General features: G+C 57.5%; 1 protein-coding gene across 1 annotated transcript; it reads left to right on the plus strand.

Moving 5' to 3' along the window:
- The first annotated feature begins 1,765 nt into the window (after window positions 1-1,765).
- KLHL21 (kelch like family member 21) lies at window positions 1,766-14,838 on the plus strand. Its single transcript, XM_004013754.5, has 4 exons — window positions 1,766-2,860; window positions 5,285-5,690; window positions 9,913-9,985; window positions 11,484-14,838. The coding sequence occupies exons 1-4, from the start codon at window positions 1,840-1,842 to the stop codon at window positions 11,775-11,777; spliced, it is 1,794 nt and encodes a 597-aa protein (XP_004013803.3). The 5' UTR covers window positions 1,766-1,839; the 3' UTR covers window positions 11,778-14,838.
- Window positions 14,839-16,753: the final 1,915 nt, after the last annotated feature.

The raw sequence follows: 16,753 nt of genomic DNA on the forward strand, positions 1-16,753 counted from the left end.
TTATACCAGGTGGATGGGTTTTGACCTAGAGGGACTGTAGTACTTTTCCCTGCAAACATCCCACTTCCTGGCTACTCAGACTTTCTTGTCACAAAGCCTGAGCAAGTAAGCTTATTGGCCCGGCTCCTGGACCCAGGAATGCTGCCGTTAATAGCTGTGTGAACAGTCCATCTATGGGCAACAGGCAGCCGGCCTGGGTACCTGAATGTTTTCTGACTTAGGGCTGTGCTTCCCATGCTGACATTCAGATCAGATACCTTCTCACGGCAAGATGGTGAGAGATTCAGGAAGAGAAAAGAAGGCCTACAGTTCACTTCTCCGAGATGGAATAAAATCAAGATGTCTTCTCCAAAGGCTGAGTAGAATGAGCTGGAATCAAGAAATGACAGTAGCTCCTGGTATGGCCCGCCTGCCCCAGGACACACGTGGGCAGAGTGAGGCTTCCATCGGGTGTGTTTGCCAAGCTTACAGGGTGGGGTGGGGGCTACCCAGTAACAGAAACCCAGGTTTCATCTGCAACACAAAAAGCCCAATAAGGGTCTTTTCTAAAAATGAGCAAATTCATCCATTGAACTGAAAAAAAAAAAAAAAAAATGGCTTCCAAGTGAGGGAATTTTTTCGTCTGGTTTCTTTGAAAGCAAAGTCCTGGTATTGTATCTACCGGAACCAAAGTAAGGAAGATTTCTTTCTTCGTGGTCACCCCACATGTGATGGTGACATTGAAGAGGCACATCTCTGGTTTTTAAGGCAGTCCCATCTGATCTTGAGCTGAGAGCCCGGTTCCCTCTGGGTACCTGGCGCCCCTCAAATGGAAGAGGAAAAACTGTTATTTTTTCCCAGGAATTATATTCTGGTGCTTCAGCTTTTTGTTCAGTTTAATAGTATATTCTAACGAATTCTCAAGGATCTTTCCTACCCTGATTTCTGCCTTTCCTATTTCCATTACCAAGAGAGGAGGGGCTAGAAGGCCAGGGTAACCAAACACAGCCAGGGCAGGCCCCTCCCTTTCAGAAGGGAGCTCGGAGCCTGAAAGGGTCTCTATGACTCAGAAACTAAAACTGCGCCTTGTGTGCTGACGAAAGTTACTGACCGAGTTAGTCAAGTTAGAAACTCCTGCAGGAACACAGCGGAGCAGATTCCTGGCATCTGGCCCCGTGTCCCTCAAGGATGCGCCAAGAAAACGTCACCTAAAGACTTTATACTTGTTCTTGCTTTAGTCTTGATTTGTAAAACATATTTCGTCGTTAGAAATCTGTCCCGAGATAGGGTTAACAAGCAACGCTTGGAACTAGTGGAATTCCAAAAAAAAAAAAAAAAAGCCATTGTACCGAGTCGCCCTGGAGCAGTTTGGGAAGTCTGGCGCGAAAGGGATGGCTTCGTTCGCCCCCACCGGGTTTTGTTCGGCAGCCGGGCCGAGTGGGTGATGGGCAGGCTCTGAAGGCCGCGGATTCCAGTGCACGGCAAGGCCGCCCCCTCCGAAAGGACACTTGTCACCCGGTGTCCCAGCCTCCGGCGTCGGCGGGAGGCCGCAGGAAGCCCCGGAAGGGCGGAGAGAGGGAGCGGGCGCAGGCGGCGGTGACTCAGCCTGGAGCGCGGGGGCGGGAGCGCGCGAGAGGAAGCGAGTCAGCGCGCTCAGCCTGGCGGCGGCGGCGGACCCAAAGGAGTTAACTAGGCGGTGTTGGTGGCGCCCCGCCCCCGCCCGGCCCGGCCCCCCGGAGGCCGCCGCGCCCGGTCGTATTTATTGCGGCGGCTCCCAGCGCAGAGTGTCTCTCCGCTGGCCCCGGCCGCGGCTTTCCCGAGTACCGCGAGCAGCGGCCCCGCGCCCCTAGTCAAGGCGCCATGGAGCGGCCGGCGCCCCTGGCCGTACTGCCCTTCTCGGACCCGGCGCACGCGCTGAGCCTGCTGCGTGGCCTGAGCCAGCTCCGCGCCGAGCGCAAGTTCCTGGACGTGACCCTGGAGGCGGCGGGCGGACGCGACTTCCCGGCGCACCGCGCCGTGCTGGCAGCCGCCAGCCCCTACTTCCGCGCCATGTTCGCTGGGCAGTTGCGCGAGAGCCGCGCCGAGCGGGTGCGCCTGCACGGCGTGCCGCCCGACATGCTGCAGCTGCTGCTCGACTTCAGCTACACGGGCCGCGTGGCGGTGAGTGGCGACAACGCCGAGCCGCTGCTGCGCGCCGCCGACCTGCTGCAGTTCCCGGCGGTGAAGGAGGCGTGCGGCGCCTTCCTGCAGCAGCAGCTCGACCTGACCAACTGCCTGGACATGCAGGACTTCGCCGAGGCCTTCAGCTGCGCGGGGCTGGCGAGCGCGGCTCAGCGCTTCATCCTGCGCCACGTGGGCGAGCTGGGCGCCGAGCAGCTGGAGCGTCTGCCCCTGGCGCGGCTGCTGCGCTACCTGCGCGACGACGGGCTCTGCGTGCCCAAGGAGGAGGCCGCCTACCAGCTGGCACTGCGCTGGGTGCGCGCCGACCCTCCGCGCCGCGCGGCGCACTGGCCGCAGCTGCTGGAGGCCGTGCGCCTGCCCTTCGTGCGCCGCTTCTACCTGCTGGCGCACGTCGAGGCCGAGCCGCTGGTGGCCCGCTGCCCGCCCTGCCTGCGCCTGCTGCGCGAGGCGCGCGACTTCCAGGCGGCGCGCTACGACCGCCACGACCGCGGGCCCTGCCCTCGGATGCGGCCGCGTCCCTCCACCGGCCTCGCCGAGATCCTCGTGCTCGTGGGCGGATGCGACCAGGACTGCGACGAACTGGTCACCGTCGACTGCTACAACCCGCAGACGGGGCAGTGGCGCTACCTGGCCGAGTTCCCCGACCACCTGGGCGGAGGCTACAGCATCGTGGCGCTGGGCAACGACATCTACGTGACGGGTGAGTGGGCATGAGGGCTGATCAGGAGGACCCTAACCTGCTCACACCCGAACGGGGAAGCAGGCACTTTGACCTGCAAGAGAACCCGAAGTGCCTGGAACCACAGGCGGCACCTGGGTGCAGGTGAACACTTCCCCTCCCCCCGACTTGCAGGCATAGAAGTTTCTAGGGTTGGGTACTTCAGGAAGAACCCCTTTGTGTTAGTGGGACAAGTACCGTCTGTGGCTCTTGCAGGGCTCGTCTGGGCAGCCCCCTCCTTGCCCAGATGGTATTCCCATTTAGTGGCAAGACACTGCGGTAGCCTCCCTGCATGCTGCTACTAAAGCGCTTCAGTGTCCGACCCTGTGCGACCCCATAGATGGCAGCCCACCAGGCTCTGCAGTCCCTTGGATTCTCCAGGCAAGAACACTGGAGTGGGTTGCCATTTCCTTCTCCAACCCTGCACTATGAGTGCTTCCTTTTTCTCCCTAAGGAATCTGGGGACAGGCCTGGGACTGACATCCTGTGGTACATCCTTTCTACCCCGGTAGAGGGGATTTCTCCTTCCCAGCTGAGCAGCACAGTCCCCTGACTCACTCACTTGGTCACCAGTGACAGCGTTCTCTGGGGCTTGTACCTAGGCCCTGCGCTGTGGGTCACGTGGTGTTTAGGCTGCTCCCGGCCCAGCAACTGTAAACAGAGTCACATGCTAAGAGGTTTTCTTCCAATTACTTGGCCCAAACCCCAAAACACTGCCGAGTCATGCTGGGCGGGTCCCAGCCCGCCCCAGTCCTGGGCATCTCCCACATTTTTTATTAAAGATGAATCCCAGTTCAAACATGAGGCTGTCTCCATGCGTGGGTTGAGGAGGGGCGGTCTGTGCGAGGGCTATATAAGGAAAGAACCCGGCCAAGCATATGCTCAGGGCCTGCAGGGAGCTGGATTGGGCAGGGAGGCCTCAGCTGGGCCACAGCAGCGCTGTGTCCAGCCTGGCACGTTAGTTCGGGAGAAAGCCAGCTCTGAGGTACCCGCCCTTCCCTCCAGGGTCCTGGGGGCTCTGAGCTGAGAAGTTGGGCTCAACCCAGCCTGAGGACAGGCTCGGCTGTGTGGTTGCCACTCCAGGTCCTGCCTGAGGGTGGCTGCCATTCCAGGTCCTGCCTCCCCGGGAATCTGCCAGAATGGGTCAGGTCTCAGTCTGAGGTTGGCCTTGTGTTGTTGGGGAACCAACCCCCTTCAACCCCACCCCACCCCACCCCCGACCACTGAAGTCTGGTCAGTGAACTCCCACAACTGGTCAGACTCGCCCCAACTTTGCACACCCTTCCATAAATGTCTCAGCTAATCCTTTGGGTTTGGACAGGTGGCTGGGTCATTCCCTACAGCTGCCTCTAGGGAATCTCACAGGGGCGAGGAGGCGGCTTCAGCTGCCTTTGACACAGTTCTCCTTTAGAAGGAAGAAGGGAGGCCGGGAGGACTTTACAAGGAGGCTGTCTTCTCCCTCTAAAAGCTCCGGGCTGTGAGCCGGGTAGAATGTCAGGGTGGCTCTGCTCTGCCCTGTGGCCCCAGGCTTGGGACAGGGAGGGGAATCCAACCCCCAGGGTTCTTGGGGTCCCTTCACCCTGTGAGAATCCTAATGTCCTAGGTGAGCCTGGTTTAATTTATGGCAATAGCCAGTACCACTGGGCTTTGTTTGTTTGCTTTTTAGCCCTTTTTTTGGACATATAGATGGAAAAGTAGACATCATACTTGCACAGCTTGATGACTTTTTCCAAACAAAACAAGTCAGTAGCTTGCATATAAATCAAGAAATAAACCCCAGAAGTTCACTCATAGCATCACCTTCTGTCTTGTTTCTTGCTGGCTGAGCACTTAGGTTTCCTCTTAACTTAGCCTGGCCTAGCCTTGGTTAGGGGATGCCTAGAATTTAATGAAGAAGTCCCCAGGCACCCCACCCACATATGCTGTTTTTTTCTCTTTTTTTGGCCAAGCACAGCATGCAGGATCTTAGTTCCCCAACAAGGGATTGAACCTGTGCCCCCTGCGTTGTGAGCTCAGAGTCTTAGCCACTGGACCACCAGGGAAGTCCCTCCCACCCTCATGACTTGTGGCTCCCTGGGAAAATGGACTCCAAGACCTGGTGCTCCCATCCAGTTGAGGTGTCTGAGTGCAGGGATCCAAACTGAGGTTATTGTGTACTCAGAATTGTGGCCTCTGGGCCTCCAGTTCGCCCACAGAGGTGCGGTGGTGTTTTTATGGCATGAAGCTGGACCATCCTCCTGGGCAATGGTCAGCCTATACCTGGCTTGAGCCCCTGGCTCGGGCCTTGGTAACAGAGGATGTGTGTTTCATCCTTACTCTCTAGGAAGTTCAGGGAGTCACGGGTGGGTGACTCACCCTGAGTCGGTGTGGGCTAATCATCTATCTGCCCATTGTCCTCCCTGGCAGGCGGATCTGATGGCTCCCGGCTCTACGACTGCGTGTGGAGGTACAACTCAAGTGTGAATGAGTGGACGGAGGTGGCGCCCATGCTGAAGGCCCGGGAGTACCACAGCTCCTCCGTGCTGGACGGGCTGCTGTACGTGGTGGCTGCGGACAGCACGGAGCGCTACGACCACACCACCGACTCCTGGGAGGCCCTGCAGCCCATGACCTACCCCATGGACAACTGTTCCACCACTGCCTGCCGGGGCCGGCTCTATGCCATCGGCTCCCTGGCCGGCAAGGAGACCATGGTCATGCAGTGCTACCACCCAGACACAGACCTGTGGTCCCTGGTGGACTGCGGCCAGCTCCCACCCTGGTCCTTTGCCCCCAAGACAGTGACTCTGAACGGACTCATGTACTTCATCAGGTGAGTCCCCAGGGGCCAAGGCCACTGGGTGCTCTTTTTTACTAGCTAAGCACAGCTTCACTGTTCTCCCATTTCACACATGAGGAAACTGAGGCCACACTGGGCTCTGAGGCTGGATCTTTCTGACCTGGAGCTGTGGTTCTGCCCCTCATTCCTTAGAGTGGTTTCTGTGGCCTCTTGGGACCCAAGTGTGATGGATGGAGCTAGGTCTTTGCAGAGAACTTTTTGAGAGTCAAAGATGCTAAATCAACTATGTCTCTTTGGCTAGACTTTGCCTGTGTATCACGCTAAGTTGCTTCAGTTGTGTCTGGCTTTTTGCGACCCTGTGGGCTATAGCCCATCAGGCTTCTCTGTCTGTGGGATTCTCCAGGCAAAAATACTCGAATAGGTTGCCATTTCATCCTCCAGGTGATCTTCCTGACCCAGGGATCAGACACTTGTCTCCTGCAGTGGCAGGCGGGTTCTTTACCATTAGCGGCACCTGGGAAGCTGCTGCTGCTGCTGCTTCATTCGTGTCCAACTCTGTGCAACCCCATAGATGGCAGCCCACCAGGCTCCCCCATACCTGGGATTCTCCAGGCAAGAACACTGGAGTGGGTTGCCATTTCCTTCTCCAATGCATGAAAGTGAAAAGTGAAAGTGAAGTCGCTCAGTCGTGTCAACTCCTAGCGACCCCATGGACTGCAGCCTACCAGGCTCCTCCGTCCATGGGATTTTCCAGGCAAGAGTACTGGAGTGGGTTGCCATTGTCTTCTCCACCTGGGAAGCTGGGTCCCTCTAAAAACCCTAGTTGGTCTCATGTGACCTTTACCAAAAGGAGCCACCTATCCTACCTTAGAGGGACTTTGAATCTTAATAAGAGGAGAGCTTTCTGGACACTTGAGTCTTTGGGAGGGGGAGCATGGCCTTGACAGACGGTTTGCTCATCAGCCGACTGGTGCCAGGTGTGAGGGACCAGGTGGATGGATTGACCTCGCCCCCTCTGCAGAAAGCAGAACTTCTGGGTTCAGTGCATCTCTGCAGATTCTGTCTCTTCCCTTCCTGCCCGGCCTGGCCCAGGGGGCTCATGAGTCTTGCTAAAAGAATGCTGTTCTCCCAGGATCCTGCCGCCACCCTGGACCAGGGAGGGGCCTGGTGCCAAGCTGACCTGGAGCTCCCTGCAGGAACGATGACCATAGTTAGCCTGTTGGAATCCCCAGTTGGGTCGAGCTCTGGGTTACCTGCTTTAAGGGCATTTTCAAGGCTAGTCCCCCATGGCTGTCTAATAAGATGACACCGCTGTTGTCCCCCTTTCACAGGTGGCAGGGACAGAGGGGTAAGGGACTTGCTCACACCTGCAGGCTTTTATGTATATGTATGCGCTTGCATCAGGTCTTAGTTGCTGCACTCAAGATCTTTAGTTGCAGCAATCAGGCATGTGGGATCTAGTTCCCTGACCAGGGACCGAACCTGGGCCCCCTGCATTAGGAGCATGGCATCTTAGCCACTGGAGCACCAGGAAAGGCCCCCTTAGACTCTAAATGGTGGCACAGGGTTAGAACCAAGAACTTCCAACCCAGGTCCCATGTGCTGACCACATCCCAGCCTCCCTGGGCGCAGCTGCGGAGCTGTGGAGCTGGGCACCCGGTAGGTCAGTATGCATTGTGGGTCTTGATGATTTGTCACAGCCAGATGCCCCCTCCTGATCGGCCAGTGGACATCCAAGGAGCTGGGAGCTTCATACCTGCAGCTCACAGCTTCTGCGTGTGTGTCACATATGCACACACGTACGTGCTTGTGTGTGTTAGTCCCTCAGTTGTATCTGACTCTTTGTGACCTTATGGACTGTAGGCCCACCAGGCACCTCTGTCCATGAGATTCTTGAAGCAAGAATACTGGAATAGGTAGCCATGCCCTCCTCTAGGGGATCTTCCCAACCCAGGGATCGAACCTGGTTCTCCTGCATTGGGAGGCAGGTTCTTTGCCATCTGAGCCATCAGGGAGCCCTATGTGCTCGTAGGCCTGTGTATCTGCCTCTCCCTTCCCTGGCCTAGAGCCTGCCTGTAGCTTCAGACCCAGAGGGAAGGGGAAGGTGTGAATGACCATCCCTCCCTCCCCATTCCATCTGGGACTTTGAATCGGGAGTCCGAGGACAGGGACTGTGTGCTTCTTGGGCCACGCCCCTCTGACCGGCTGAGCCTGCCCTCCCCCAGACCTGAGGCTCGTTCCCAGTCTTCCTGGGAGAACACAGCTGGAACCCAGTGGTGTTGCTTGTCTCATGGTGGCCAGGCCTCCTTGATTCCCAGAAAGGTCAGGTCGGCTCCGAGGAAGCCCCAGAGACCCAGCCGGCTCCCAGCCCTGTTATAAAACATCACATCATCTGACCCTTCGTCCAGCTCTCCTCCCCGAGTCGTGAAAACCTCTTCAAAGTGGGGGTGGGGATGGCTATAAATATACCTTATGAGTGTGCCAGAACCTTCCTCAGAGTGCCAGGAACTTGGCCTCAGCCCCTCATGGCAGTTCCAGGCTGCGTGCCTTTGAGAACACCCTCCTACCCCCACCCCACGGTCCTAGAACAAGATATGCCCAAGGATCAGCGTGTGGGCCTAAGTCCCCAGCACCTTGGTCCTCCTGGTCGGGGTCACTGGTCAGCTGCTAAACTGCCCCACATGCTAACCTTAGGATGCCCCTACCCCAGACCCACTGTTAGCCTTCATTTATGGTCACCTAGCCCATGGAGGGCCAGGTAGGCGGGCTTGACTCTGCTTATCACACCCACCCCCCCCACCAGAGTTCCCACCAAACTTGGCAAGAGTGTGAGTGGTCTGGAAAGGCAGCCTGTTTGTCCCGTAAGTGAAGAGTGGGGACCTGGCCTCACCTGAGCATGTGGGTGAGCCCGGGGGCCTAGGTCTTGTGCACTTGAGCGTTCATGCACCCTGTCCACTTTGTTGGGCACCTCGGCCACGTCACCCCTGCTCACAAGGCCCCCTGTGGGGATAGCTCCTGTCTAGAAGAGGCTGTGACAAGGAGGTATCCCACACTGTCTGTTGCAGCTGCCATTGGCTGTGAGGAGCGACCAGCAGCCCCCTCACCTTAGCCATGCTCCACTTTGGTCCCAGTTTCACATGGCTCCCGGGCTGGGGTGTCCCAACTGCACAGAGGCAGGAGGCAAGAGCCTTGTTCAGCCTGGCGCCTTCTGACTGCAGCTTCTGTGTTCCTGCAGCTGGGGAGGGCAGCCCAGCGGGTTCCCATGTCAACTATCATCATCTCATGGGCCACAACCTAAGAATGGTTTTTACATTCTGAAGTGGTTGGAGGAAAAAACAAAAAAAATCAAAGCGAGAGTCATACTTCCTGATGTGTGAAAGTTATGTGAAATTCAAAGCTGCGTCCATAAATAAGGTTTTATGGGAAGGCAACCAGCCCCTTTGCTTATACGTCTGTGGCTGCATTTGTTCTCAGTGGCAGTGCTGGGGACCTGCCGCAGAGGCGTCTGCTCCACAAGGCCTGAAGTGTTTACTCTCAGGCCCTTCTGCTAACCCTTGACCTGTGACCATCATCATCAACGCTACTATTTGGGAGATAGTGTTTTTTGAGGCTGTGCCTTCACATTTGAGTGAAGTCATCATGAGTGAGTCAAACAGGATTGAAGGAACCTGAGCCCAAAGTGGGGGGCAGTGCTGGTGTCCTTGGTCCTGCGATTCTGGTCACCCTGCTGGGCACCTAGGACGTAGCAGTGAACAGGGTGTGCTGGGGGCTGGCGGCGGTGGGAGGGCAGTGGCTGAGGAACAGTCCAGGGCACAGGGGGGTGGGCAGTGGGGCAGGAGCCCTGGCCTAGACTGGTCAGCCCTGGAAGGCTGTCCTGAAGAGGAGGCAGAAGTCCAAATCAGAAGAATAAGTGGAGATTGGACAGAAGGGCCATGGTCAATTTCGGAGCTGAGGCTACCATGTGACCATAGTAGGGGGGTCAGGGTCGGCTGCATTGGTGCTGGGCTGCAGGAAGGGGTTTAAGTGTGATTGTTGGGTGTGTGGAACAAGGGTGGGTTCCAGCCTCAGAGCCAAGGTGTGGGGACCTGAAGTCCACCCCCTGAGCCAGGGGCGGGGTCCCACTGGCCAGTGGGCAGCCAAACAGCATCACAGAAGTCCCCAAAGGAGGTGGGCCTCGAGGACCCTCTCTCTAGCTCTCACACCCAGGGGCTTCCTACTCACTCTGACCTGCTCTTCCTCCTCGCCCCCTCCCCAGGGACGACTCCGCCGAAGTGGATGTGTATAACCCCACCAAGAACGAATGGGATAAGATCCCGTCAATGAATCAGGTGAGTTTGCAGACTCACCAGCATTGGGAGCTCGGGCTGGTCCTGGTTCCCAACCAGTGTCAGCATAGGTGTTTCGGGGTTTAGTCCCAGCCGGCAGGGGTCTATACTGGGCACTTCCCCAGTGTTGTCTCACTGCACAGCGGGCTCCTGCTGTCTTCAACTTGTGTTTGGGGGTCACTGAAACAGAGACCTTAAATAAGATCCCAGAGTCACACAGCTTAGTTCATCCGTTCAGACCAGAGTTCACTGAGTGCCTGCTGTGAGCCAGAGAGCAGGCTTGGATTGAGTGTTCCACAGAGGGACTGAAAGTGCAAAGGGCCTGGGGCAGGCCATGCCTGATATGTTCACGGAACAAGCCCTCAGCCTGGCATGGCTGGAGCAGAGTGAACACAGGGGCAACAGGGATGAGGTCAGACAAGGAGGTCTCTGGGGATTGACCTTGGGAGTACATTTATTGAGCACCTGCTATGTACCCACACTTCTGCTCCCTAATGGGGTGTGACTTTCTTTGCTTGTTGAGTTTCACAGTAAGATGGAACCAGGAAGATTTGGTAGCATTTGGCCACATGGACACTTTCCTTATTCCCAGACACACATCTATACCCACCTCTATCTCTATTTTCTGTCTTTCTTAATACTTCTCAACCTGGGACTTCCCTGGTGGTCCAGTGGTTAAAACTCTGTGCTTCCACTGCGAGGGGCATGGGTTCAATTCCTGGTCAGGGAACTAAGATCCTAAATGCTATGTAGCACAACCTCCCCACAGCAAAAAAAGAATTTTCCAAACCTTCTCTCTTGATAATGCTGCATGACCAGTGTCATAATTTACAATGTCAGAGTTTATTTGACATCTTTACTGTTGCCAATTATAACTTTGGTTGTCCCCATAATGAGCTACCGCACATGCGTGCTCAATTGTGTCCAACTCTTTACAACCCTGTAGACTGTAGGCTGCCAGGCTCCTCTGTCCATGGGATTCTTCAGGCAAGAATACTGGAGTGGGTTGCCATTTCCTTCTCCAGGGGATCTTCCTGACCCAGGGATTGAACTCATGTCTCTTGTATCTCCTGCACTACCAGGCGGGTTCTTTACTACTGCACCACCTGGGAAGCCCATAATGAGCTACACGTACTCATTATAGCGATTTTGGGAAAGGTGGGATAGTCCAGTCCTGTGGTTCGGAGCCCAGACTCTGGATCAAGTCCCAGCTCTGCCACTGTCAGCCAAGTGTGGCTCAGTCTTCCCATCTGTAAGATGGGGAGAACGACTGTGCCTCTCTTACGGGGGTGATGCTGCTTGGAGGCCCTTGACCACCATTGGGACCAACCATGGCATGTGACCCCTGGGCACGGAGCCCCTGTTTCCCAGCTGGGGTATAGGAAGTGCCAAGGCCACCCCCGCCAGGGGCCCCAGGCACCTTCCCCGCAGAGGGGGAGCTGTGGGGGCTCTCCCCTGCCCTGGCTGCCAGCCTCCCCTCACTGCCCACCTTGGCCCACAGGTGCACGTTGGGGGCAGCCTGGCCGTCCTCGGAGGTAAGCTCTACGTCTCTGGGGGCTACGATAACACCTTCGAACTCTCTGACGTGGTGGAGGCCTACGACCCAGAGACTCGGGCGTGGAGTGTGGTGGGCCGGCTCCCAGAGCCCACCTTCTGGCACGGCAGCGTCAGCATCTTCCGCCAGTTCATGCCCCAGACACCCCTGGGCGGGCGCGGCTTTGAGCTAGACGGTGGCAGCAGTGACATGGATGTGGGCCAGCCCCGGCCGCCACAGAACCCCGCCGAGCTGCACTAGCCCCGGCCTGGCCCGGAGAGGGCCTCAGTGCAGGTAACCTGGCACCTCAGGGGGCAGCACCCCCTTCTTTGTGCACAGGCCAGGTGGGGCCCACCGGGCGGAGTGTGGGCTCGGGGGCAGCCGAGCAAGCAAGGCTCAGGATACGATACCTGGGAGCTGCTGTGCGTTCAGGGCCTCCTGGGGCCAGGCCAATGTGCACGCTCCTGCTCCTTGGTCCAGAAAGAGCTGCCTCCCTGTCAGCAGGCCTGCTGGGACCAAGGCTGGTGTGCGTGCCCCAGCTCCTTGGTCCAGGAAGAGCTGCCTCCCTGTCAACACGTCTCAGGCTCCAGTGAATCCCCCCCACCCCAGGCCCCCACCTCACAGATGCAGGCACACCCCTCCTCCAGTCACCACCTGTGCCTACTTGCCCGCCTGCCTGCCCCTGCCCTGGGAGAGCAGAACCCCAGCACTTCTGGGTGCAAGCAGAGGGGAGTCTGAGAACAGCCTCTTCGCAGATCCTGCTATCCAGAACATGGAGAATCAGGCCGACGATGGCCCCAGAGAGGTTCCACACTCCATGGTCAGGGCTGGACAGCCGGCAGGCCAGCTCCACAGTGGAGGGGTCTGCCTGCCCAGCTCCTCAACCCTGCTGGGGCCTCGCACTGAGACATCCGCTATGGGTGGGCCTCCTGGAAGTAAGCTCAGACCTGGCGACACAGGGCGGGGAGTGGACAGGAGCATGGCCTTGAAGGGGGCCCAGCAGGACCTGCTGGGGGTTGTCTGTCTCCAGTAGACCTGGGCTGGGGCAGGTGCTGGGGTTCCTGTCCAGCCCACCTGCCAGTGTGGCCCCACATGACTTGGGGGCCTCCAGGACCTTCGTCCCAGGCTAGTGCGGGAGAGGACTAAAGGCTGCAAGTGCAAGGTCGTAGCTTCTCTCCGGGAGGCCCTGGGACTTTGTCGCTGAAGCCCCGCCAGGCAAACAGCTGTGGATGCCCTTGCCCAGGCAGCCTGAGCAGAGGAGAGGGTTGTTTCTCAAGGAACCTGGGGTGGGGCAGACTCTGTGGTTGATCACAAGGTTTCAAATGCAGTTGGCCTTTCCTTAAAGGAAGAGAGGGCAGCTAGAAGCAAGGTCTGGGTTTGATCTTTACTCTTCCAGGGCCACTGCTGAAGTTCTCTGCAGGGGGTTGGGGGGCTGGCATGTGCTTTGTGCCCTGCAGAAGCCAGAGCTTCTCTAGGTGGGTGCCTGGAGGAGCCCCTGTGAACCCCGGAGCTGGTGTCCCTGGTTCTGAGGAGTGTGAGTGTTCCAGTGGATGCTGGTCTTGGCCCCTCCAGGTCCCCAAAGTAGCCTTTGCTTGAATTTGTCATCCTTCCCTTCGAAAGGGGAGGGTGTTTGTTTTCTTCGTTGGGTGGATATTCATCCGTGCTCTCACCAAGGAAAATGTTTTCTCGTCGTTACTTCCCAAGTGGCTCTTAACAATCCTTTTATTGGGCAGAAGCTGTGGGGGGGGGCCTGCCTTCCCCCTGTGAGGACCCTGGGGGAGCCATCGCTGTCAGGTCGACCATCTTGCTCTGGAAACCCTGCTGGAGCAACCACAGCCCAGAGCCAGCCCTTCAGGTTCCCTTGGGCCCTGCCTCAGGGACCACTCCCAGGCCCCACCCCACCCAGTGTAGCTGGCACAGTGGGAAGGTACGGGGTGGGTAGTTGGCGTTTCCTGCTTTGGGCCTTGGCCAAGATAAGTGCTTGCCCTCTGCTCCCTTGGGGACCCCACCCCCTCCCAGATCACCCCTCCTGGTCTGAGTGTCCTCCCTTGTGAATTGGGGCTGGCCTGCTAGGGTGGTTGCAGCCCTAGACGCTCCCCCTCCACTGCCCTCACTTCACTCCCCAGGGGTTATTGTGACCTTTCTTCCAGCCCAGGTGCCTGCCTGGTGGGCTAAGCCCACCTAGAGGTAGTCTGGCTCCATGGAGTGGCCAACGTGGGTTCCCAGGCAGGCAAGGCTGCCCAGTGTGACGGCTCGTCTCCTGTGTGTGGCAGGGGGACAGCAAGGCTGGGGTGCTTGGGAGCCATGGAGCCCTGATTCTGTCCCAGTCACCAGTTCAGTGCCAGTCTGTGCCCTCCCAGGGGGTGTGACGTCATGCAGAGAGATGTGACACGTGACAGGTCATGGGGGTGGAGCAGGGACTCAGTTTCATGGGAAAGACTCCAGGCGCCCTTTCCAGGGCTGCCTCTGTGGAGGGCCTGGGCAGCCCACGAAGGCAGGAGGGGGATGGAAGGCAGCATGTGCCACGATCACTGGAACTCCCCCTGCCACCCCAAGCAGGCAGGGCTGTTCCTCTGTGTCAAGGGCAGGAATCTCCACAGGCAGTGGCTTATGGGGAGGCCTTTTGCTGGGGCTGCAGACACTCATGATTTCCTCCTAAATCAGTGTTTGTCACCTGACACGGCGTTCTGGTCAGCGCCGAGGGCCAGAGCCTGGGCCTTTGTCTGGTTTTTGCTGTGTTTTTGGTACTTCACTGTGTGACCAGCCATCCCACTCGCCGGTGGTGACTCAGATGATGGTTTGGGGGGGGGGGTGTGCAGTGATGTTCACTTCCTAGAAACTCCCCAGGTCCCCACCCCCAGATCCTGCCTTGGGAAGGGGAGGCACCAGCCTCAGCAACAGCAGGCTCCCGCTGGGGGTCCAAGAGCAGGGTCGACCCTTAAGTGAACCCTCCCTGCCTGCCCTCCGTGCTCCGCTGCATCACTGCACACTGACAGGCGGGGCAAGCCTGGGAGGGACTGTCTCTACGTGTTAGATGTACATGACTTTGAGTCTGTGAGGCAAGTTAAGTTATGAGAGTTCGGTGACTAGTATTTAATGCTGACCTACTGTTATAAAGTATTCTATATTTATACGACTTCAGAGACTCTTCTGGACTAGCACACCCTCCCTCCAGGGTCCGACATCCAGTGCCAGCCCCCCAAGCGTGGGGCAGGTTTGCATATTTATTTGTCTGTTTGTTAGGCTTCTGTGTCTGGGATCCTGTTAAGGTTTTAGGATACCTTCAATACATTAGCTTTTTGAAATAAAAATGTTTCCTATATGTTTGGTGTCATCGCCTCCATCCTGCTGCTGCCGGGTCTTGGAGCTTTACAGGCTGAGGCCAGGCACATGGGGCAAGGGAGCAAAGGAGCACTTGAGGAGCATATTTAATACTCGTTAACGCGGCTGCCCCTGTACCCACAGGGAAGGGGGTCGAGGTTGAAGCACCCAGGACTTGTGCTGGTGGTTTTGGGGGCAAAGCCTTTCAAGCCTTTCTCGTCTCTGTCATTACAAGGCAGGAAGTAGTGGAAAAAGGAGGCTGAGCCCTGGAGGTAGGAGGAAGGCGGGTGGTGGAGGCCAAGAGCTGTTTCAGCCTCCTGACTCTACTTCAGGGCACTCTGCCCACTGCCTTGTGCCCCCTTCCTGAAAGTGGGGTCCCAAATGGTGGTGAGATCCCTATCTCTGCAGCAGGTAAACCCCGGGCCCTTAAAATAGAAGATCCCCCTAGAAGAGGCTGGGAAGCTTGGAACATTCCTCATGTCTGCAGAGCCCACTGAACCCAAGGAAGCAGTCAGTGCCCAGCCAGGAAGGGGGAATCTTGAGGCCAGGTCCACCTCAGTCCCCAGGCCATCTGCAGTGGCTCATGACCTGGCTGGCAGTCACTGCACTTGATTATCTTTACCTCTTTACCTGGTGGTCAAGGAGTAACAGAAAAGACGGCCGGATGGGTTCTGGTTCTAAAACGGAGTTTCCTTCCTCAAATCTAGGGTGTTCAGCACAGGATGGGGCAGGTGCCTCGGGAATCCTCCAGTGAGGTGGTGAGTGGTGGGTCATGATTGTCACTGCCACTGACTGCACACACTGTGCTAAGCTAAACAGTGAGCAGAAGGGCACACTTCGGGTGAGGCAGCTGTGAACGTGTGCAGGTTCCAACACCCCGAGTGGTGGGGTCCACGTTCCCTAGCCTTGAACCTGAGGAATGATGTGTGGTGACTGCCTGGACTGGCACGATGTGGCGGGGTGACACTGTGGACAGGCAGCTTTGGCCTGTTGGGACGTGTGCTCTCGGCACTCAGCTACCATGCTCTAGTGGAGCCCAGGCAACCCCTGGAGGGGCACCCGGCCCACAGCCAGGGCCACCTTCTCAGGCACACACAAATGAGCCGTCTTGAGAGCAGACCTGCCCCCCCAGCCCGTGGGCAATTCTGGGTGGTCTGTTAACCAGTCCTGAGACTGGAACAGCAGGCTCCCTCATTTAATCCTTCTCTATGAAGCATGCACTGTCACTAATTCCATTAAAAATAAGGAAATGAAGCGCTTAGTCACTTGCCCCAGGTCACAGACATCACGAAGGAGCTGGGGAGGAATAGGTGCAGGCAACTGGCCTCCTGAGCCCATGCACTTCTTCCCACGGCTGCAGAACCTGGGTGCTACCCGGGCCTCTGGCCTCCTAGGCCTGGCCTTGCCAGTGGCTCAAGCCAGCCTCCTGGACAAGCTTCTCCCCAGGGAAAGTTCCTGCCCATAGTCTCTCCACCAGCCAGGATACAGAGTATGCTTAGCTGCAAGCCTGTCCTCCAGCCCCAGATCTGCTCAGCTGCATGGTCACTGGGTCCCCGTCTTGGCCAGCCACCATCATCAGGACCCTGGCCACCCTGTTTTGACTCCAGAGGCTGAGTGATAAATTCCACCCTCACTAGCTGGCGTTGCCGAAGCTATAGGAACGCTACTGCTCCATCTGGTCCAATTCTAAAACCCAGACGGGAGAAAAATTAGAGTGCCCCGAGCCAGAGGCATAGCCCCAAAGCTACCAACCCACGTTTCACCCATGGGGTCTCCTAACAACCTGGGGAAGCTGCTGGCCAAGATCTGGGGTGCACAGATCAAGCAGTGCCCCACTTCTAGAGGACACGGTGGGAAAGCAGCTCCTCCCGGAGCCCAGGTTCACAGGGAACAGACCACTGGATGGGCTGGAATGG

Source organism: Ovis aries, chromosome 12 (genome assembly GCF_016772045.2).
Source record: "Ovis aries strain OAR_USU_Benz2616 breed Rambouillet chromosome 12, ARS-UI_Ramb_v3.0, whole genome shotgun sequence".
Lineage (NCBI taxonomy): Eukaryota > Metazoa > Chordata > Mammalia > Artiodactyla > Bovidae > Ovis > Ovis aries.

Coding starts and splice junctions, on each gene's coding strand:
- KLHL21 (XM_004013754.5), top strand. CDS start 1,840: ATGGAGCGGCCGGCGCCCCTGGCCGTACTGCCCTTCTCGGACCCGGCG. Junction 2,861..5,284: donor CAACGACATCTACGTGACGG/GTGAGTGGGCAT, acceptor CCTCCCTGGCAG/GCGGATCTGATGGCTCCCGG. Junction 9,986..11,483: donor AGATCCCGTCAATGAATCAG/GTGAGTTTGCAG, acceptor CTTGGCCCACAG/GTGCACGTTGGGGGCAGCCT.